Source organism: Coregonus lavaretus (assembly GCF_964263955.1).
Source record: "Coregonus lavaretus genome assembly, chromosome: 20".
In the NCBI taxonomy this organism is placed as follows: Eukaryota; Metazoa; Chordata; class Actinopteri; order Salmoniformes; family Salmonidae; genus Coregonus; species Coregonus lavaretus.
The window spans coordinates 39,843,310-39,866,705 of NC_140007.1; the positions used below are offsets into that span (position 1 = coordinate 39,843,310).

Genomic DNA, 23,396 nt, shown 5'->3' on the forward strand with positions numbered 1-23,396 from the left:
TTGCACACACTGCAGCAGGGATTTTGGCCCACTCCTCCATACAGACCTTCTCCAGATCCTTCAGGTTTCGGGGCTGTCGCTGGGCAATACAGACTTTCAGCTCCCTCCAAAGATTTTCTATTGGGTTCAGGTCTGGAGACTGGCTAAGCCACTCCAGGACCTTGAGATGCTTCTTACGGAGCCACTCCTTAGTTGCCCTGGCTGTGTGTTTCGGGTTGTTGTCATGCTGGAAGACCCAGCCACGACCCATCTTCAATGCTCTTACTGAGGGAAGGAGGTTGTTGGCCAAGATCTCACGATACATGGCCCCATCCATCCTCCCCTCAATACAGTGCAGTCGTCCTGTCCCCTTTGCAGAAAAGCATCCCCAAAGAATGATGTTTCCACCTCCATGCTTCACGGTTGAATAAATCTTTAGAATAGTTACTTTATTGCCCATCTTGTGGCACACGCACATTAAGACTTACAGGGTCAGCCACAGAGCAGCGCCTCTGGATGGAGAGCAGTTTAAGTATTAAGTCCCTTGCTCAAGGGCACAACGGCAGGAAATGTTACCTTGGGAGTGCTGATATAGGATCAGTTTTGCCTTTTAGATAATGATATGGACAGGAGGGACGTAAATCAGTAAGCTTTGTGAATATGAGCCCAGCAGCCCTCGGGTTGCCAGCTTGATACCGCTCTTAGAAACAATTCCTCAATAATTATGAAATGAGTCAGACAATCATATGGAAACATACAAGACTGAGCTTTGAAAATTGATTTAATTCAGCTTAATATGAAAATTAATTCAAGCACTCTGAAAACCAATGGATTAACACCTGACATTTAATTCAGTACATGGAATACAAATGCTATTTAAGTCAATTTCAAATGTGATTGAGATTGTGATATTTTTCTACTGCTCGTGTAAAATGTATCACCATTAACTAATAAGCACAATATAGATACAAAATAAAACCCTGAGAGAAACTGTGTGATCCACACTATAATAAACCATTGCAATATAAATAGCAATGGCTAAGTGATATACTTATAGAAAATTATATAAAATAAATGCCTTCCTTTTAATGACAAAGAATGAAGGATGGTGCAGACCTATCCTCTGAAAGTCCTTGGTAGAAATACTATAGGGAGGGGGGAAAAAATGTACGTCCAAATACATGTAAAGTATTGGTGTGTTTAATACAATGCAAAATGTTCCTTGTTATATCATTACAACAATAGCAGTCAGAACCATTGAAATTGAGAACATACAGCTGAGATTGTGAAATGCACATCAGCGTCGCCACCGTCTGTCCAGCTATGAAGCTTTAAATGGTAGAAGACAGATCTGAGTTGAAATACTATTTCTAATGTTTCAAAAACTTTAAGCGTTTGCATTAGCCTGCCTGGATTGCCAGGCCTGGTGGGAAGGGTTTGCACTATTGGGACTTTATTGGTTTCATTGCAACAGGCAAGCTCAATCGAGCACAGCTAAAGAATTTTGAATGACTTCAAATAGTATTTTAACCAAGGGATGGTTTAAGACAGGGGTCAACTGCAGAGAAAAGAGTAGTAAAACAAACATTCATGTAACAGTACTGGCCCACTAAAAGGTTGCACTATTTGGCCTTGTATACTCAGGTTGTACAAATGATGTACAACACATTTTCACACAATTGTTGTGATACAACAATGTTGTTTTTCTTAGCACAAAAAGAATTACAGAAGTGATGTGGAGAAACTCTGTACAGACTAACTCTGTTGTATAAGTTGTATATATCACACAACCATTCTGTTAAATGCATTGTACATCAGTTGTACAACCTGAGTGAGTACAGGGCCTTTTTGGTACTGGTGAACGACTGCAGGTCACACAAACAATAAGAAATGAATAAGAAAAGGAAAGTAGATCTCCTCCAGGTCAATGCTTTTCAGATCTAACATATACATTGACAAGAGTATATAGTATTAATACTAAATGATAACAAACGGGAAACAAACCAAACAATAACAGCAGAGCTATTGAGAACATAAACTTCATTATAACACAACCAACTAAAACAGAATGACAATTATTACTGCATACAAATAGAAAAACTCAACTTTTGACTATTGCATACAGTTTTCCAAATTACATTTAAGTATTTTATACAAGGTATGTTAAGAAATAACAAATACTTTCCCTTTGAACTATATAAAAACAAAATTCCAACAATTATGTACATATCGGAATTATTATCAAATCCATAGCTTCCCGACTTCAATATCCTTACATAAAACTACAACTCCGCATGTCTAAATGTGTAGCACGTTCTTTAAATAAAACACATTCTACGTCTTCATCCCAAACGGCACCCTATTCCTGAAATCGTATGCTACTCTAATGGGCCCTTTAAAAAAAATAGTGCACTAGAGAATAGGGCACCATTTGGGATGCACCTACAACTGCTGGCTCAAGTGTATAATCCTAAAGACTTGAATACAAACCATGGTGGATTGGAAAATGATTAGGAACCAGACTGTTCATGTCATAACAGTACTAATTGACCGGATGGCTATCTCAATCCAAAAATGTACACATCTAAAAACACAGAACTTCATCTAGACCCGAGTTATATGTAGCCTAGGTACTAGTCTGTTTGTGCCATCATGCCATGACAAGGAGTTAAAGGAATTAAATTAATAGAATCCAAAACACAAGTGAAATCTTTCTTGGGGTCATTAGCACACTGATAAATTCTGGTGAAAAGTTTCACATAATTAAAAAAGGTCCAATGTTGCTATTTTTTATCTCAATGTAAAAAAAAATCTGGGTAACAATGAAGTACCTTACTGTGCTCGTTTAAAAAAAAAAATCAACCTTTCTTTTTAGCAAAGAGCAATTTCTCACGCAATAATTTTGCTAGGACTGTCTGGGAGTGGTCTGAGTGGGGAGGGGAAAACTGAAAACTAGCTGTTATTGTCAGAGGTTTGGAACTCTTCCTTATTGGTATTAACTAATTTAGTCACCAGGCAGGTCAAAACTCCATCCCACTAAAACAGGCTGAAATTCCAGGGGCATCATCATCATTTTCACAATATTATTCCAAACTCTGTGTGAAAATATATATAAAACACAGACAAATTACATTTTTGACTGCACTGAGCCTTTAAAGGTTTGGTTGCTATGTACATGGGAAAAATAAAAACCAGGTGGTGAAGAAAAGGAATAACCGAGATTAGTAAAAAATAAATACAAAAGATGGAGCAAACTGGAGGAGAGGTGAGAACATGGATGTGAACACGGAACTGTAAAGGTAATGGCAAGCATTACTACTACCACAAAATAAATATAAAAGCTATTTGAAAATAAATAATCCCAAACTAAATTAGTAAATCTCAAACTAAAGATGAACTCAAAATCCCATTTGACTGGATTGTCAGGAAATAAATTATTTCCCTTTTATTTCCCATTGAAAACCTTCACCCTGTTGCCTTCAAGCATGCACGCTTGCGCACACAGAAAGTAGACCCACGTCAAATGAAGAATGGGTCATATCATGGGTTATATTGTAACTTATCATCAACTAAAATTGATTTCAGACATTTTTCATTGCCAATTTGATGAATACATGATTCCTGCATGTAAGTTAAATGGTTTCAATGATTAGACAGATCATATACATTAATTGATCCATACATTTTCCATTGATCTGAGCGGTGCATGACCAACTAAATGTTGAGATGCTTCTCAATATATTTCATATCAAGGTATGAATAATACCAAATGTGAAAGCAGAGTACCAAAGTAGAATGTGAATATTTCAGCGCTAGAAAAGCGCTATATATAGATTCAAGCAATGGGAAGGGGTATAGGGTGAGAACATGAGTGGATGACAGGTTTAGGTGAGGACACCAGATGAACAAAAGTTGAATTATAGAACAAAAAATAAACAAACAGTTTCTTAAAGCAGTCATGTCCTTCAAGTCCTCTTTAAATTTACATCCATCTTTCCTCCGAGAATCGTTCCCTCAAAAAAATCTTCCTCCATCCATATCTCCCGAAGCAGCTCTCACAGGAGAAGCTTCCCATTGCGGTGTATTTTCAGAATCTTTCCTAGTCTCTGTTTTGCTGTTGCAAGTCCTTTCTTTGGACGTTTCCCTGAGATGAAGGGAGGCAGTAATGGGTAAGAAAATAATTTGTCGCATTTGTGAATATCAATGTGTAGGGTCTTGTTCATTAGGCACCAAATGGAAGACAACAGATAAACAGGGAGGGACTATCTGGACATTTAATTATAATTTCCCATTGCAAAACGCTTTGAAACGTTTTCCGTTGTGTGCCCTAATGAACACAACTCATGTCTATGTGCTGTGATGTGTTGTGTGTTCTGTGTACTTACCTCCACCAGCTCCAGCGCTGCCGGGGCTGGCTAGCCCAGCAGGGGAGGCTGCTGAGAGGGAGTAAGTGCTGCTGTTCTGGGGGGAGAGGGAGGGTCGCCTGGAGGTGAGGAACACCCCAGGAGCCATAGCAGCACTCCCTCTGGGGCCTCCGGGGCCGAACGGGCCAGGGCCCGCCGTGTACTCATGGTCCAGTAGACTGGCAGAGTAGCACTCCATCCTCCGCTCAGGGCTGAAGTCAGGGGTGGGAGGCTCCGGGGCTGGAGGTGGGGAGGGAGGGGACGGCTCGGCCTGAGGAGGGGGCTGTGGTGGGGCAATGGGGCGGGGCTTTTTGGTGTACTTCCTCTTGGTGGGTTTCTGGATCTCCTGGATGAATAAACAAATAAACTATTAGACAACAGTTAACTCACTCATCTTCCCTAGTTCCTTGGAACATGGCATTTTGACATTTGGCTCTCAATTGACAGTTGAGGGAAAACATTTATTTGGTGGTTGTCTCATCTATTTCAATGCCTATAAGATTTTGTAAAAGGCACTACCGCTAACTGCCCTACCTCTCTCAGAACTGCCCGCAGAAGTGGAGAGGAGATTCAGCAACACTTGGAGGACAATGGAATTAAATTTAAAAAGCTTCTTTATTACTAAAAGTAGATCCTCCTCCAACATATGTCCCCTCCTCTCACCTGTTTTGCCAGTTTGGCAGCAGCTGCAGCAAGGCCAGTCTCTACAGATGCCACTCTAGCCCCATCCCTCACTGGGCGCTCCTGTTTGGGCAGGGTGGGGGTCACCCGGGCTGAGGGAACAAGAGAAGATGTTAGTGGAATTAATCAAATTATTGGTAAAACTTTATTTGGAAAATCCCCCTAAAGATGGTTTCTAAATGTTCAACTAAGTACCAACACATTTCCTTTGCTGATTTGTCATGAAACATGTCCACGCCACGGTCCAACATTCAGGGACTTCATTTAATGAGTACCTTTGGGGCTCCAAGGAGTGTCGCCCCAGTTCCTTTTTCTCTTCATCTTGACCTGGTCCTCCTCATCAGACTCTAAGGATGGATAGACTGAAACACAGACAGACAGTCAAGGATAATGACTGTGACATCATTGGATCATTTACATTTAGTTAAGTATCCATAGTGCCTTGAATGGACCATGATTTAGTCACCAGACAAGCTCAAATAATGTTGGTGCGTTCGTTTTTAGCTCGCCCGGGAACCAGTTAGGCGGAGTGTGCATATTTGAGACTAGGGCTGTTGCGGTGACCGTATTACCGCCACACCGGCAGTCACGAGTCATGACCTCAGTCAAATTCCCTGTGACCGTTGGTCACGGTAATCCCATCCAAAACTGTGCAAAGGAACGGTGTTGATGGGTAGCCTACCAAACTTGCTAATGGCCTGATACTCAGCGCTCTATTGTACCTCTAATCACTCTCTCAACACTTCATGATTGAATTTGAGTAATCTAAATGAGGAGGACAAATGGTGATGGGAGTTAGAGCTCCCGTTCTGAAATGGACACAGAAAAGCCCCGGATTCAATATGCATCAATTAATTTTTAAAACCCGTGCCAAAACTAATTTAGAATTTTAGGACCCCTTTAGGTATCGAAAAATATATAAAATATTTGATAAAATATTGAATTTGGCCTTCACTACTATAGCCCAAAGAAAAGCATTGACTAACACATTCACAAATGAAAAAATACAGTAAAAAAAATGATAATAAGAAACAAGGTTAAGTGTTTGTCCTATATCTAGGAGATATAACAACGCTCAGGAAATATATATATTTTTTCACACATATTTAACCCCTTTCTTGGGTAGGCACAAAACTACCTTAATACTTCCACACATTTTTTAAAACCGGTAACGGTTACCTTCAGATGAGTCCTGTGACAAAACAGAGACCACCATCGTGTTCGTGAGAGTCTCCCCTTTCCATAGAGTGGTCATAATAGTTTGTAAAACTGTCAAACCGTTCGGAAGCCACAGACGTTTTCATGAAAAGACAGATTTTCGGGATGTCTCATGGTCTGAAAAACACCGCTCCAGCTCTGCCACAGATATCTCTAGATTAAACTGACAGGATTTTGATGTGGATTTTTTATTATTCTACTTAGATTGACGCACCGGTGTGTCAATCGACTCTAGAGGGTTAAACCGGAGCCATTACCGAAAGGGGGAGAGAGAGGCACAGGGCGAGCAGCTGTAGGCTATTAGGGACTGGAGGCCGTGCGTTGTGTGTTTGAGAATGTGTCCATAAGGCTAGGGGAAGCTAAGCTTTCCTTAAAGTACATTTGATTGCCAAAATTATTCAAGGGTTTATCTTTATTTTTACATTGTAGAATAATAGTAAAGACATCAAAACTATGAAATAACACATATGGAATCATGTAGTAACCAAAAAAGTGTTAAACAAATCAAAATATATTTTATATTTGAGATTCTTCAAAGTAGCCACCCTTTGCCTTGATGACAGCTTCAAATCAAATCTTATTTGTCACATGCGCCAAATACAACAGGTGCAGACCTTACAGTGAAATGCTTACTTACAAGCCCTTAACCAACAATGCAGTTTTAAGTAAGATTACCCCCCCCCCAAATTTTTTTTATATATTTATACACACACAATAAAATAATACAAAATAAAGTAACAAATAATGAAAGAGCAGCAGTAAAAATAACAATAGCGAGGCTATATACAGGGGGTACCGGTACCGAGTCAATGTGCGGGGGGCACCGGTTAGTCGAGGTAATTGGGGTAATATGTAGGTAGAGTTATTAAAGTGACTATGCATAGATAATAAACAGAGAGTAGCAGCAGCGTAAAAGAGGGGTGGGGGGCAATGCAAATAGTCTGAGTAGCCATTTGATTAGATGTTTAGGAGTCTTATGGCTTGGGGGTAGAAGCTGTTTAGAAGCCTCTTGGACCTAGACTTGGCACTCCGGTACCGCTTTCCGTGCGGTAGCAGAGAGAACAATCTATGACTTGGGTGGCTGGAGTCTTTGACAATTTGTAAGGCCTTCCTCTGATACCGCCTGGTATAGAGGTCCTGGATGGCAGGACGCTTGGCATTCTCTCAACCAGCTTCATGAGGTAGTCACCTGGAATGCATTTCAATTAACAGGTGTGCCTTCTTAAAAGTTAATTTGTGGAATTTCTTTCCTTCTTAATGCGTTTAAGCCAATCAGTTGTGTTGTGACAAGGTAGGGGGGTATACAGAAGATAGCCCTATTTGGTAAAAGACCAAGTCCATATTATGGCAAGAACAGCTCAAATTAGCAAAGAGAAACGACAGTCCATCATTACTTTAACACATTTAGGTCAGTCAATACGGAACATTTCAAGAACTTTGAAAGTTTCTTCAAGTGCAGTCGGAAAAATCATAAAGCGCTATGATGAAACTGGCTCTCATGCGGACCGCCACAGGAATGGAAGACCCAGAGTTACCTCTGCTGCAGAGGATAAGTTCATTAGAGTTACCAGCCTCAGAAATTACAGCCCAAATAAATCTTTAGCGTTTATTTTTTTGCTGAGTTTATATATGTCTAATTAGCCTACTCCTGTATACAGAAATAAATCAAATAATTAAAAAAATGGGTAACTACACCAGAAAGCATGATTTGGCCACAGAGAATCAATAGCTTCTTTAACATAAAAAAAAGCTGTGGATTGTTTTAAATCGCATAGCCTACAGTTGGAAGGGCCAGAATTTGGCCAGCGCACACGACAAATACCAAATAGATTGTTGTTGAGTTACGACTGTCAGTGAAAAACAGAGACCCATCCAGGCATATCACAACATTTAAAAAATACACATCTCAGAAAAACAGTTTGGAAAGCAAATGGCTATTGCTGTAAAGAGATGACAATGAAGAGACTCCAATCTGTCTTTTAGTTATCAAAATTCTTAACTTAATTGAGCGAACAATAGCCTATCTTATTGGCACCAACGGAGAATATCGGCCATATCCCCGGTGAGTGTGCATATTCACTGTCTTTATCATTGGGTCAGTATCACGTTTGTTTGTTTTTGTACAATCATTTCCTCCTCCAGGTTAGATAGACGTCATATTGTATTTGTGTCTCCCCTTTTCGTAGGCCGTTTATATGGATCAGACATCGTTTCTATTTATCTGTTTGTCAGAGTCAGCAAAGTAGGCTACCCTAAAATGTGTCGTATGAAAGAAAAGACTGCTAATGTCTCCAGTCAAATAAAGTATAGTAGAATTTCATGAAATGTGTTTATAAAAGTCCAACATTTCCCTGTGGAAAGAAAATGAGAAATGTATCTGATATAGCCTAGCCAACTTTACGCCACTACGCGCTGCATAGAACAATCTTTTTTGCTTACAGTGATTGAGTTATATTATTAGCCTCAATTATGACTATCCAATTTAATCATCACATTAGGAATAGTAGGCTTACATAAGTCTGCAAATGCAATGATGCATGGAATGCTTTATTATAAAGGTGAATTTTTATGGTGAAAATTAGCTTCCCCAAACTTGAAATCCCCGTGCTGCTTATGTATGCACTGTCGGCTTGAACCACCACAGCACCGAGGGAGAGACCCGTAACCACTGTTATCTCGCGCTAGACTAACGTCTTGCTAGTTATTTATCATCCCATCTGATTACATATTACCTGTCTTGACTGCATCAAACTGAGAGAAGCTAGTTAAACTAGCTAGCTAGGCTAATTGAGGCTAGCCATAATGTTACTGTGCTTCTCACCATCCTACAGTTAGCCTACACATAACTTCATTCAGGTTATAGCCTAAATAGCAGCCTACATTTTTTCCCTCATTTTAATTCCATCTTCCATTGATTAGATAGCACCTTAATTGCTTGCCACAAAAGCAAAGCAGCAATGCAATCGTCTCCCTCTCTACGGTAAAGATCAGAGCACATCCCTTTTTTTGCAACCTTTTCCAAATCATCAATATAGAGTTGCATCATGCAGCCCTTATGTTTTGATTTCTAAGGCATTCCCAGGTTTATAGGCCTATCACAACTAAATAAATAATGAATTTTATTGTGATGGTGTAGGCTATATTAAATTGATATTTATTTGACTTTTTAAAATCTAGATGTTCCAAAGGCGCAGCTTGTATGCGTGGAAGCCTGGAGAAGGTAAACATGTTCATGTTCATTATCGGTCAATTACTGTGAGACCAGCAGTCATTTGCAAGAAAATTACCAGCTGGCAAAATGTCATGACCACCACAGCCCTATTTGAGACCATTCCAAAATGTCATGACCACCACAGCCCTATTTGAGACCATTCCAAAATGTCATGACCACCACAGCCCTATTTGAGACCATTCCAAAATGTCATGACCACCACAGCCCTATTTGAGACCATTCCAAAATGTCATGACCACCACAGCCCTATTTGAGACCATTCCAAAATGTCATGACCACCACAGCCCTATTTGAGACCATTCCAAAATGTCATGACCACCACAGCCCTATTTGAGACCATTCCAAAATGTCATGACCACCACAGCCCTATTTGAGACCATTCCAAAATGTCATGACCACCACAGCCCTATTTGAGACCATTCCAAAATGTCATGACCACCACAGCCCTATTTGAGACCATTCCAAAATGTCATGACCACCACAGCCCTATTTGAGACCATTCCAAAATGAATGCACCCAGGGTGAGGGGAGTAGCCTCTGAGCAGTAGCCAGGAGCTGTGATCCTTCCTCCTATGACTTAACCTGGTCAATAGTTGAACACCATCTAGGGACTAGGGTGCATATGGACGCACACAGCCTATGACTCACCATACTCTGCGTCTTTAAAACAGGTACCAAGAGTCTCCTGCTCGTCTGTGCTCTCCTCATCACTAAGGTGACGGGCCGGCCGCTTGACAGGCCGTTTCCCAGGACGCTGGAACGTTTTCTTCTCTTTAGAGGAGCTTCCCCCTCCTGCTCTGCTCTTATTGGCTCCTGTCACCCACACGGCTCGTCCTCCTTTCTCTTTGACTAATCCCAGTCCCTCAGACAGCCCTCCAGAGACAGAGAGAGGGGAGGAAGAGGAGGAGGAAGAGGAGGAGGAGGAAGAGGAGGGAGGGTTGGCCATGGAGAGCATGCCCTGAATAGCTTCTTGTGTGCTGGGAGAGGCTGGGGCTTCCTCACTGGAGGGTGGAGGAGAGAGAGAGATGAGTGATCATGATTCACCACACAAACAGAACTAAAATGTAGTTTGAGTAAGAATTAAATTAGATCTGTTGCAAAAACTTGGCAAAAAATGTCAATTACGAAAGTCATCCAAGCTTCTCAGTAATGTTAATGGAAGCAAAGAGTAAAACATTCATCTTCCCCATTTTGTTGGCTCCCACTACATTTTTCCAGTATCCACTTGATTTCAGAAAGATTTAAAAAAAATACATGATAGTCTGAAACAAGATGTATTCATAGTGCTGATTAAGTGTCTGGAATTGTGAGGCAGGTCCTACCTGAGAGCGGAGTCCAGCCCTGCCACCTGTTTGCTGGCCTTCAGCAGGTCCAGGATGCCCCCGGCTCCACCCTTCACTCCATGGACAGTCAAGGATTCCTCCTCATCGGTGGTGTAGTCCTCTTCAATGTCGAAGTCCACCTCTCCGGGTTCCCTGATGCGATGGGGGTCAGAGCAAGGCTTGGCCCTTGGTAGCTTCCGGGGGAGACCTGAGGGGACAAGGGTTGTGTTCAGTAGGTACAAAACTACCTGAAACTGTGAAACAGAGAGGAACTAGAAGACATTTTCATTTTTTCCGTAGCAGTTTTTGTTGCAAAGTGTGCCCTGATGGAATACGATCTAGGCCAGCGGTCTCCAGCCTTTTCTAGCACGAGAGCTACTTTGAAAAAATTAAACATTTCACGAGCTACTAATAATTGTTATACATAGCTTTCATATAGGCACATTATTATTTTCTACTCTGCAACTCATCCCCAGGTCCTTCGTGTACAAGATATGTGTTTTACGTCAATATATCTGGTACAATAATGGTTAATAAACAGTATTTGGCATGACAGGCCCATTAAAATTATTTTTTGTATTTTCCTGAAAATTGATGTTGAAGTCCATGTCAATGTTTAAATCACATCAGAAGACATTTTGAGTTCCCCCCAATTTTCTTTTGGAATACATTTTAATTTGAGTGTAATTTCCATTTAATTGCACATCTAGCAAGAGAGGAAAGTGTCGGTCTAGCGATGTTTCTGCTATTAGACCTACTTCTGCGGCAAGCAGTTTGTTAAACAATGGCCACCCATTTGATACAAATAATCATGATATAGTTCTGTCAGGTAAGCCAACTTTGCAGTTAACATTTAATTGAAAAGTTTTTTTGGGGAAAGTCATTGTCTACCCACAAGACGGTTGGTTAATCATTAACATCGCTAACTGGCTACATACAGAGTGCTAAACAAACGCGCACCAAACAGACATGGGCAATATTGCTGGAAATTAATTGGCAGACATTGTGTTACGTTTGGCTTTTTAAGCCAATAGTGGCTAACCAGGGGTGGGATAATGTCAATGTGGCTTTGATTGGATAGTAGCAGGGAGCTTTATGTTTATGACAGTTTGCAATGGAATAAATGAAAGAAATGCATGTACTTTCAGAATTGCTTGCTGAGCTACTCATCGGTGGGCTGCTAGCTACTGGTAGCTTGAGATCTACCTGTGGGAGATCCCTGATCTAGGCATACATACATAAGGTGGGTTCTAGTTTGATGTGGCCCCACCAACCGACAAAACCTACCCCAAACAATACACTACATGACGAAAAGTATGTGGACACCTGCTCGTCGAACATCTCATTCCAAAATCATGGGCATTAATATGGAGTTGGTCCCCCCTTTGCTGCTATAACAGCCTCCACTCTTCTGGGAAGGCTTTACACTTGATGTTGGAACATTGCTGCGGGGAATTGCTTCCATTCAGCCACAATAGCATTAGTGAGGTTGGGCACTGATGTTGGGTGATCAGGCCTGGCTCGCAGTGTGTATGCGACCAATACAATTTGATAACGATAACACTCACTGACCCGGATTACATCACTCAGTTACCCAAAGGACTCTTCAAAAACCTTTAGCCTCAAGGCTCAGAAGGCTGAACCGAATGCCCCAACGAGAGCAGAAAACTATTTTATTCTTTAGTAATGAATGATATTACGAAGCAGGTGCTCCCCAACTACATATTACATTCAAACTAGATTATGTAAAGGGTCTCTTTCTCACCACTGAGTTTCTTCTTGCTAGATCCTCCAGCCTTGCGTCGTGGAGGGGGAGTTTCATCAATCTGCAGTTCGTCCTCAGACTCGAAATCTGACATGGTAGACCCTCCCACAGCATGGTGCTGGAAGTGAGTGGCACGGCCTGCACTGTTACTGCTGCCTGAACGACCACCCTTCTTCCTGTGGGCAGAAATAAGGATGGATGACCCTGAAATGTAGCAATAACATGATGAGAGACAGACAGAGAGGCAGAGAGAGCGAGAGAGAGAGATGTGGAGATCGAAGAGAGAGAGAGTGAGAAAGGATGAGAGAGGGGAAAAAAAGAGAGATTAAGATATGGCATGAAGATCTCTGCTGTGTCTCCTGATCTCCCAGTCTTACCCCTGTATTTTGCCATTGGTCAGCACCAGTTTCAGTTTGCTCTTGCTCATTCTCCCTGCAAACTCCTCCAGAGGCAGCTCTAACTGGAGAAGGAGAGGAATGGCACACACTTGTTAGCGTTTCACTATCATACACATTACCAATGTGAGGCTGAGAGCCGAAGTACATTTAGACTTTCAACCTTATTTGTTCCAGAGAGGGAAATGTTGAGGTAAAAAGGACTATGTTGAACAATCAGTCATACCTTCTTCTTTTTCTTCTTGTTACCAGATTGGAATTTCTTCAGTGTGTGTTTGGTGTGGATCTCCAGGAGGTCCAACTCGCCTGCCTCTTTCATTAAGCCCTTTTGACCCTTCTTCTTGGGACTGGGGGACACATCCTTGGGTTTGGGGCCTCTCTTCGTCCCCGGGGGGCGGCCTGGACTCCGGGAGATGGCTAGAGGGGAGGCTTTGGGGAGGGGGGTGGGGAAGCCCTGTGTAGAGGTGAAAGGAGCTGCAGGACGGCCTTGCTGGAAGATGTCCTGTGGGGGCAGAGAGGAGAAGACTGAGTATTCTCAGTAAGCCAGACTGAAATTAATTCATACACTCATGTCTGAATGTGCCTCACACTATAGGTGCGACCTGAACTGTACTGGCACAGATATTTTCTATGGTGGACGAACAACCAAGCCAGCCCAGTAGCTTGGCTCGGTCAGTGTACTCTACAAAATATTGCCCCCTGCCTACCTCAACCAGTCGTATCTCCTTGGCCAGGTCCTTCACTAGACGCTGAGTCTCTATGGTCTCTGGAATCTCCACCTCGTGGTCAGTCAGCGACTGGCCAGAGCACAAAAACAGAACGTCACAAGACACAAAGGACTACAGCGCCCAATATAACTAGCTTCATGACACCTTATGCCATTGTTCACAATGTTTATGACTGCCTATGACAGGTGTTATGTCTTATGTAGCTGCTATAAAGGCTTAATTAATTAATGCATACATAAGGGGGCCTACAGTAAAGAATCACCTCTTTGCGTGTCCAGGTGCGGAAAGCATTGTTGAGGGCCTTGGCTCCATGGACCAGGTAGGTAGCAGGGTGTCTGCGGTTCTCTCGCAGACCTGTAAAGTAGGCCAATATAGAAGTTCTCAAAGTTCCTGACAAACATTGCCCCAACAAATGCAGTTCAGCAGAGGGGGGTAAAAAACAATGGTTTATGATGAAGCGCCTCACCTCTGAATGTGTCGAGCAGGTGCTTGCCAACATACCAACACACCGTCTCAAAGTTTGGAAACCGGAACAGGTCGGCTGTACTCAACCTCTTCTCTATTTCATATGCTCTGATGGGAGGAGGAGACAGAACACAGGGTGAATGGTAATATACATTGTGTAATTAAGCAGTAATGCCAGAGGAGGTGTGGTATATGGCCAATATACCACAGATAAGGGCTGTTCTTATGCACGACGCAACGCGCCCCCGAGGTGCCTTATTACCATTATAAACTGGTTACCAACTTAATTAGAGCAGTAAAAATACATGTTTTGTCATACCCGTGGTATACCACGGCTGTCTGCCAATCAGCATTCAGGGCTCGAACCACCCAGTTTATAATAGAACGTATAGTATGAACACATGGTACAATGGTAATACAATAGTAATACAATGGACATTTACATTTGAGTCATTTAGCAGACGCTCTTATCCAGAGTGACTTATAGGAGCAATTAGTGTTGCTCAAGGGCACACCAACAGAGCCTTGTCGGCTCGGGGATTTGGAGCCAGCAACCTTTCAGTTACTGGCCCAACGCTCTAAGCGCGAGGCTTCCTGCCGCCATGTATTGTGTGAGCAATTTTCCAAATGGCATTCTAGTTATGATTGGTAGAGAGAGGTCGCTAAGATCGGTTGAGAAAAACGGAGTACAGTAGGTGATGTGACTAATGTTTAAGGAGGAGGCAGGGGTGACGGGACTCACCGGAGCTGCATGTCAATGTTGAGGCTGTGTAGGAAATTCCCTCCGAAGGCCACACAGTCCACAGGAGTCAGCACAGCGTGGATCCATCCTGAGAGACACACACAGGTACATGTAAACAACTCACACATACCACAGGTAATAAACTATTAATATATGCATGTCCTATTGGCACATAATATACAGAGTTCTGACAAACTCCACTGGAAATGTACTGCATGTCTAACACAATAGCAGGCCTGTCACAGGACAACTCCCTGTACATACTCACCGGACAGTTTATTAGGTACACCACCATTAGGTACACCACCCTGTTCATGAAAATGGATCGCTCCTACAGAGAGTGAGTCACGTGGACGTGGCTTTCTATACAAAGCAGGCAGACATGCATCCATTTACTGTTCGATTGAATGTTAGAATGGGCAAAACGAGTGACTTAAGCGACTTTGAGCGTGGTATGATCATCGGTGCCAGGCCAGCCAGATTCAGGATCTCCGAAACGGCCACCCTCCTGGGCTTTTCACGCACAACAGAGTCTAGGGTTTCCAGAGAATGGTGCGACAAACAAAAAACATCCAGTCAGCGACAGTCCTGTGGGCGAAAACAACTAATTGATGAGAGGTTGAAGGAGAATGGCAAGAATCATGCAAGCTAACAGGCGGGCCACAAGCAGACTAATAACGGCGCAGTACAACAGTGGTGTGCAGAACGGCATCTCGGATTGCACAACTCATCGATCCTTGTCACGAATGGGCTATAGTAGCAGACAACCACACCGGGTTCCACTCCTATCAGCTAAGAACAAAAAGAAGTGGCTCCAGTGCGCACGCCATCACCAACACTGGACAATTGAGGAGTGGAAAAACATTGCCTGGTCCGACGAATCCCGGGTTCCTGTTGAGTCATGCTGATGGCAGTGTCAGGATTTGGTGTAAGCAGCATGAGTCCATGGATGCCATTGTGTCAGCATGGACCAACATCCCTGTGGAATGTTTCCAACTTGTAAAATCCATGCCCCGAATAATTCAGGCTGTTCTGGAGGCAAAGGGGGGTCCGACCCGGTACTAGATGGGTGTACCTAATAAACTGTGTACTCTAGACCACTCAAACTCAACTTTGGACCTCAAAGCCAGTTCCACTGCATTTTTTCATTATTGCCCTCTGATCATGTACTGATTTAGACATGGGGAAACACTTTGTTGAATACCTGTTGGGATGGAGGGTAAATAAAGAGGGTGAATACCTGTTGGGTGGAAGAGGGTGAACAGCTGTTGGAATGGAGAGGGTGAACAGCTGTTGGAATGGAGAGGGTGAACAGCTGTTGGAATGGAGAGGGTGAACAGCTGTTGGGATGGAGAGGGTGAACAGCTGTTGGGATGGAGAGGGTGAATACCTGTTGGGATGGAGAGGGTGAATACCTGTTGGGATGGAGAGGGTGAATACCTGTTGGGATGGAGAGGGTGAATACCTGTTGGGATGGAGAGGGTGAATACCTGTTGGGATGGAGTACCTGTTGGGATGGAGTACCTGTTGGGATGGAGTACCTGTTGGGATGGAGAGGGTGAATACCTGTTGGGATTGAGGAGAGGGTGAATACCTGTTGGGATTGAGGAGAGGGTGAATACCTGTTGGGATGGAGTACCTGTTGGGATAGAGAGGGTGAATACCTGTTGGGATGGAGTACCTGTTGGGATGGAGAGGGTGAATACCTGTTGGAATGGAGAGGGTGAATACCTGTTGGAATGGAGAGGGTGAATACCTGTTGGAATGGAGAGGGTGAATACCTGATGGAATGGAGAGGGTGAATACCGGATGGAATGGAGAGGGTGAATACCTGTTGGGATAGAGAGGGTGAATACCTGTTGGGATAGAGAGGGTGAATACCTGTTGGGATGGAGTACCTGTTGGGATGGAGAGGGTGAATATCTGTTGGGATGGAGTACCTGTTGGGATGGAGAGGGTGAATACCTGTTGGGATGGAGAGGGTGAATACCTGTTGGGATGAAGAGGGTGAATACCTGTTGGGATGGAGAGGGTGAATACCTGTTGGGATGAAAAGCGTGTTCCCCTGTTTGACGGAGCACTTGTAGCACATGTCCACCTGGTCCCCGAAAAACATCTCGTTCTGATTGGACGAGGAGCTCCAGCGCTCAAACAGGGCCAGGTTGGCCGGCGTGGGGGAGATCAGGTAGAAGATCTTCTCACCCTGAGACACACACGTAGACATTTATCTAACAGTGCCAGTGCTTATTAATCAAACCTTTCAGTTGATCAACATTTTATTCCACATCAACGTAAGCTTTGCATGCTGAGCAGACCGGCCACGTTGCGTGCGCAAGCGTTGCTAAATAAATGTACACATACATGTTATTCAATCATTTCATCCAAACTGCTCTCGGGCGTCTGCATAGCCAGACACTAAAATATAACTTAGTTCTATTTCAGCTGCTCGACGCGCTGCAAGTCCCACCTCTCCCATCTCCTCATTGTTTTTTAGGAGCATATACCCATGTGGGTGATTGAAAGATGAACTGAGGTCCACACTCCAGTCCAGTTGGTGGTGGTAATGCACCTTAAAGTTGGTTGCCAACCGCCATATAAAATCCACAGAAGAAGGATGAATGAGGAAAGATTTATCAAAGAAAACAAACTAAAAACTAACTAGGTTTCCCCTTTTTATCTGTGGATTATCTGTCGGAGTAGAGAACACACTATTTTGTGTGACTCAACATGAATAGAACTTCTACAAAGATCCAGCAAAAAAATAAAGGACCATATGCAATTCAGGTAAAATAACAACCCAATGTTTATCTCCCAGGACAAATATGTTAGCAACAACAAGCTAGCTAAATGTCCATGAATGTTTCGTGTGTTCCGACCTGTCCCCAAATTAATAAAGTTGGTTCACAGTTGGTTTTGGTATTTTAACCTGCGTGTCATGAACGTGTCTGGTGGTGATAGACAAAAATCAACATGGGCACGATGGCGCACGCAGACGCATGCACAGAGCCGGTCTAGTCAGCATGTTAGCAGCAGAGCTCATTTTCACCCAGCACGTACAATGATGAACAACGTAAAGGCAGTCAAGGATATCATACATTCAAATGTTAAATCTCTCGTTGCACCTCTATATAGTATTTAGTGAGTGTGCCAACCATTAGGGACACCACCCCCCACCCGTCAAACATTAGGGACACCACCCCCCACCCGTCAAACATTAGGGACACCACCCCCCACCCGTCAAACATTAGGGACACCACCCCCCACCCGTCAAACATTAGGGACACCACCCCCCACCCGTCAAACATTAGGGACACCACCCCCCACCCGTCAAACATTAGGGACACCACCCCCCACCCGTCAAACATTAGGGACACCACCCCCCACCCGTCAAACATTAGGGACACCACCCCCCACCCGTCAAACATTAGGGACACCACCCCCCACCCGTCAAACATTAGGGACACCACCCCCCACCCGTCAAACATTAGGGACACCTCCCCCCTCAATTCGAACAGCCTCAATTCGTCGGGGCATGGACTCTACAAGGTATCAAAAGGTTTGCTGGCCAGGGTTTCTGTTGTGGCACCAGACAAAGTGACCGAGAAGATTAACTTAGCGCCCATTTGAGAAATGTACTGGACACATACAGTGCATTGGGTGTGTACCCCATTAGGGCGTCCACTCACGGTGCTCAGAATGACAGAAATCCCATTTAGATTATGGTAATTAATCTTAAGAAAACATGCAACTCCCATAATGAAGCAGCCAATAAAATATATTTTTCAAACCTTTGCCAAAATGCAATTCGATAGAAAAAGGGAAGACCCCATTCTAAACAGCGCACCTGATGTGAGCATATATGACAGATGAAAATCTCAGTTAGAAACTTAGAAAGAGGGTGAATCTAAAGATGAAACAACTAGGATGGGTTGCTAATATGACTAGGATTGTGAATTTGACTTCTGGACAAGGAAAGAAAGTTGATACGAAAACCAATAGAACAAGAGAGAAATGGGCAGCGCTCGTGGCAAAAGGCCTATCTGGTTACTGAGTTGTTGCGGATAGTGAAAAGCATCTCAAATATGTGTGAAGATAATGTGTCTTGAGTATAATTTAAAATGTTGAGACAAGAAGAAGGGCAGGGGTGTGTGGCAAAGATAGCCTATAGGTGCGTCTCTTTCCAGAATGCATGTGCTCAGCTCTCCAGAATCCACTCAGCTGTCTCCGACAATTATTGCACATTTATTGTTTAATGTGAATTGTTTGCCCTTTGTTTATTTTTATAAATTCCCAATTACATGTCACCAGTAGAAAATGTACCGTTAATCCCCGTCATTTGGTTACATTAATTTCTGTTAATGCATTGTATTACTAATTAGGCCTACAGTCATTAACCTTTGCACACACACTGCTGCCATCTAGTGGCCAAAATCTAAATTGAGCCTAAACTGCAATATTATATTGTGGCCTTTCTCTTACATTTTTACAAAAATACACCCTTGATTTTTGGCTTGTATTATCTTTTACCAGATCTATTGTGTTATATTCTCCTACATTAATTTCACATTTCCACAAACTTCAAAGTGTTTCCTTTCAAATGGTATCAAGAATATGCATATCCTCGATTCAGGTCCTGAGCTACAGGCAGTTAGAGTTGGGTATGTCATTTTAGGCGAAAATTTAAAAAAGGGGTCCGATCCTTAAGGAGGTAAGCCTTTCTCATTCTCAGTGTAAACATTGTTTGCAGAGTTCAGAACCTGCTACACTTGTGAGAAAAAGTGTTGGTTTATTTCATAACCATCATTTACAAGTTGTCCATTTTTTCCATTGTCTTTTGTTTGGAGTGCTCCATGTGAGCAATGAGCATGTGTCTGGTTTCTCGGTCTTGTTAATGTTGAGGGGGAGCGAGCGCCTGAGCAAGCATAGAAGTAGCCTACCTGGCCTGCTGCGCACAAATGTAGGAAAGCCCATTTGGGGATGTTGGATTTCTGATTGACTTAGTCACCACGTCTACCACCACTACTAAGCTTCTCAGTCATTTTTTCTTCACCTCTCACAGTAAGTCAAAGAAATCTGTGTATTTTTTATTTTTTTACATCAATTGCTAATGATAGGCTATTAGGCTATTTGAAAAATATTACCAACAATCTCCACCTCGGTGTGAAAGAGCAAAATATAATCTGATGATCTCCTCATATATATCCAGTGGAAACGTCATAAAATACCTTTTCCTTGCGCAACAGCTGTCTGTCCTGAGCTCATGGGAAACTTTGAGGGCCCAGAATAGGCTAGTTGATACAATGTTGCAAGTTCGCTAGAGACAGCTTCTGCCAAGATCCAGTTGATTGATTTGATACAATGATGGACTTCACTAGCGATAGCTCAAGACAGATAGAAATGGAGGCAGACAGGCTGAGTGGAGAGATGAATGTGATTAAAAGAACTGGAATTCATCAGTATTTATTCTACTGTTTTAATTTCTCAGCTTTATGTATTTTTACTTAGTTGACAATGGAAGTTATTAGGCCAACGGCTGCATTGGCCATCTCTGAATTCCACCTGCTAATTTAGGCTGTTTAGCCACCAATGGTCACAGTGTATCAATGTGTCCATATGGCTGGTGCTCTAGCATTAGTTGAATTTTAACTTTTATATTTTTATCATTTTGATTAAGATTTTTATGATTAATCATGTGACAATGATTTTGAGGAAAGAAAACGTTATTATTGAAATGAAACTGTTCCACGAAAATGCACATATGAAAAAACTGCCTACCGTTGATTTTTTCTCCCAGTCAATTTGGCCTGCAATAATTGTATTTATCGGCTTTTCAATTATTTATTTTTGCCAAAAGCCGGCAATTACCGACTAACAGAAACCCTGATGCCCATGTTGACTCAAGTGATTCCCAGAGTTGTATCAAGTTAGCTGGATCTCCTTTGGGTGGTGGACCATTCTTCACAAGGGAAACTGTTGAGCGTGAAAGAAAACAGCAGCGTTGCAGTTCTTGACACAAACCGGTGCGCCTGGCAAGGGCTGTGGCGGTCATGAAATTTTGTCAGACAGTAATTGTCATGCAAATGACTGCCGTCTCATCGTTATTGAGCGTTAATTAACATAAACATGTTTAGCGCACCTTTGGAACATGATGATGATTTGGAAAAGGACCAGTTGTCCTTTAGGAACAGTTTTGAAAAATGTATGCCTATTGGGTCCCGAGCCTTCCCATGTCCATTTCGGAACAGGAACTCTAACTCTCATCACTATTTGTCCTCATTATTCAGATTATTCAAATTCAAATCATGATGTGTTTAGAGCAGTGGTCATCAACCTTTTCTGAGTCAAGATCACTTTGAGTCAAAATGAAAGCTGAGATCTATCACTCAGACTTTTTTTTTTACATGCCGAGTGGCGCAGTGGTCTAAGGCACTGCATCGCAGTGCTAGCTGTGCCACTAGAGATCCTGGTTCAAATCCAGGCTCTGTCGTAGCCGGCCGCGACCGGGAGACCCATGGGGCGGCGCACAATTGGCCCAGCGTCGTCCAGGGTAGGGGAGGGAATGGCCGGCAGGTAGCTCAGTTGGTAGAGCATGGCGTTTGCAACGCCAGGGTTGTGGGTTTGATTCCCACAGGGGGCCAGTATGAAAAAAGAATGTATGCACTCACTAACTGTAAGTCGCTCTGGATAAGAGCGTCTGCTAAATGACTAAAATGTAAATGTTAAAATGTTAAAACGTAAACCTCTGCAACATTAACCAATTAAAAACAGTACTGTAGCAATGAGGTTTGTGCAGTAAGATATAGGCCCAATACATTACCACTGCATATTGGTGACGCTTCCATTTCATTTAATTTTTAAAAACATTTTTAGTCATTTAGCAGACGCTCTTATCCAGAGCGACTTACAGGAGCAATTAGGGTTAAGTGCCTTGCTCAAGGGCACATTGACAGATTTTTCACCTAGTCGGCTCGGGGATTAGAACCAGCGACCTTTCGGTTACTGGCACAACGCTCTTACCCACTAAGCTACCTGCCGCCCATACCTGCCTCCCTGCCAATGTTGTTCTTCTCAGACCATTTTTACATTATATTAAAAAAAAATTGGTATATGATCACACTGGTAATAGATCATTTGTTGTATTACTTGTGAGGCACAGCTGAGCGAGCATAATAATTAGCTTTTTTACTGGACTGATGGCCTGCATCTGATGGTCAGTCTGAGGGGAGGGAGCAGCGGTGAGGCTGCCTCTCACCCGACTCACCGTTCCTCCTCTGTCCCTCCATGAGAAAATGGGGCACAGTCATCCAGCTGATGGCAAAACATAACACATTTCTGCCTGATGCACCAATTCATGTTGTTACTCCTATGACCAGAGAAAGTGAAATATTCCTTGATATTAAAAAAGGCAAGCCACGAATAATAACGCAAGCATACCTGCAGGAAGTAGGGGTGCTGAGGGTGTCGGAGCACCCCCTGAAAAACCGGAATTTAAATATATCCATACAAATATATAAATAAATACAATTATTTGCACAAAAGTAGTGCACTGGGCCTTTACTAGTCCGGCACTAGGGCTGCAGAATCAAGTGCACCTAACGCAAACAGCTCGAAACTAATACAAAAATAGGAAGGCAAGGCTTAATCGTTGTGTTTCTTACAGAAATGTTTGGTGATCAACTAGGAATTGCTTGGCGATCGACCGGTTGGTGATCACTGGTTTAGAGCGTGATTAGAGGGACATTAGAGCTCTGAGAACCAGGCCATTAGCAAGTTTGGTAGGCTACCCATCAGCACCATTCATTTGCGCAGTTTTGGATTGGGATTACCGTGACCAACATTCACAGGGAATTTGACTGCGGTCATGACTCGTGACTGCCAGTGTGGCGGTAATACGGTCACTGCAACAGCCCTACGCCTGGCAACTACTACCATACCCCGTTCAAAGGCACTTCCATTTTTTGTCTTGCCACTACACCCTCTGAATGGCGCACATACACAATCCATGTCTCAATTGTCTCAAGGCTTAAAAATCCTTCTTTAACCTGTCTCCTCCCCTTCATCTACACTGATTGAAGTGGATTTAACAACTGACATCAATAAGGGATCATAGCCTTCACCTAGTCAGTCTCATGGAAAGAGCAGGTATTCTTAGTGTATAACTATCCAATTGTGCTTGTCAGCACAGCAGGAAGATTGCCTAGTGCCAACTGTCCCTTTCCACAATCTGGCCCACAACTGTCCCATAACGACCCTCTTCTTACCCGTAGTACATGGTACCAGACAGAGGTGCCTCCGAAGTCGATGTGGAAGTCTGTGTAGCTGTCCTTGACCCCCATGAGGCAGTACTTCTGGACGTTGGGCCGCTCAAACACTGACTCTTCAGGCCACAGGTTCTCCACCCACGACAGCTTCCTCACTATCTTTGGAGTCTCCACCAGATTGGACAGCCTGGTACAGAACATTTAC

General features: G+C 43.0%; 1 protein-coding gene across 1 annotated transcript in view; it reads right to left on the minus strand.

Annotated features, from left to right (window-relative positions):
* Positions 1-1,163: 1,163 nt before the first annotated feature.
* LOC311147987 (histone lysine demethylase PHF8-like) overlaps positions 1,164-23,396 on the minus strand; it is a 30,054-nt gene continuing 7,821 nt past the window's right edge. Inside the window, exons 7-21 of the mRNA XM_084184856.1 lie at positions 23,192-23,378; positions 16,971-17,133; positions 14,931-15,018; positions 14,190-14,296; positions 13,986-14,077; positions 13,703-13,792; positions 13,222-13,497; positions 12,978-13,060; positions 12,601-12,776; positions 10,836-11,043; positions 10,162-10,514; positions 5,339-5,425; positions 5,046-5,155; positions 4,365-4,728; positions 1,164-4,123 (exon numbers count right to left, since the gene is read on the minus strand). Coding sequence (XP_084040982.1) covers positions 4,035-4,123; positions 4,365-4,728; positions 5,046-5,155; positions 5,339-5,425; positions 10,162-10,514; positions 10,836-11,043; positions 12,601-12,776; positions 12,978-13,060; positions 13,222-13,497; positions 13,703-13,792; positions 13,986-14,077; positions 14,190-14,296; positions 14,931-15,018; positions 16,971-17,133; positions 23,192-23,378 — 2,473 coding nt within the window. The 3' untranslated portion in view covers positions 1,164-4,034. The remainder of the gene's footprint in view (positions 4,124-4,364; positions 4,729-5,045; positions 5,156-5,338; positions 5,426-10,161; positions 10,515-10,835; positions 11,044-12,600; positions 12,777-12,977; positions 13,061-13,221; positions 13,498-13,702; positions 13,793-13,985; positions 14,078-14,189; positions 14,297-14,930; positions 15,019-16,970; positions 17,134-23,191; positions 23,379-23,396) is intronic.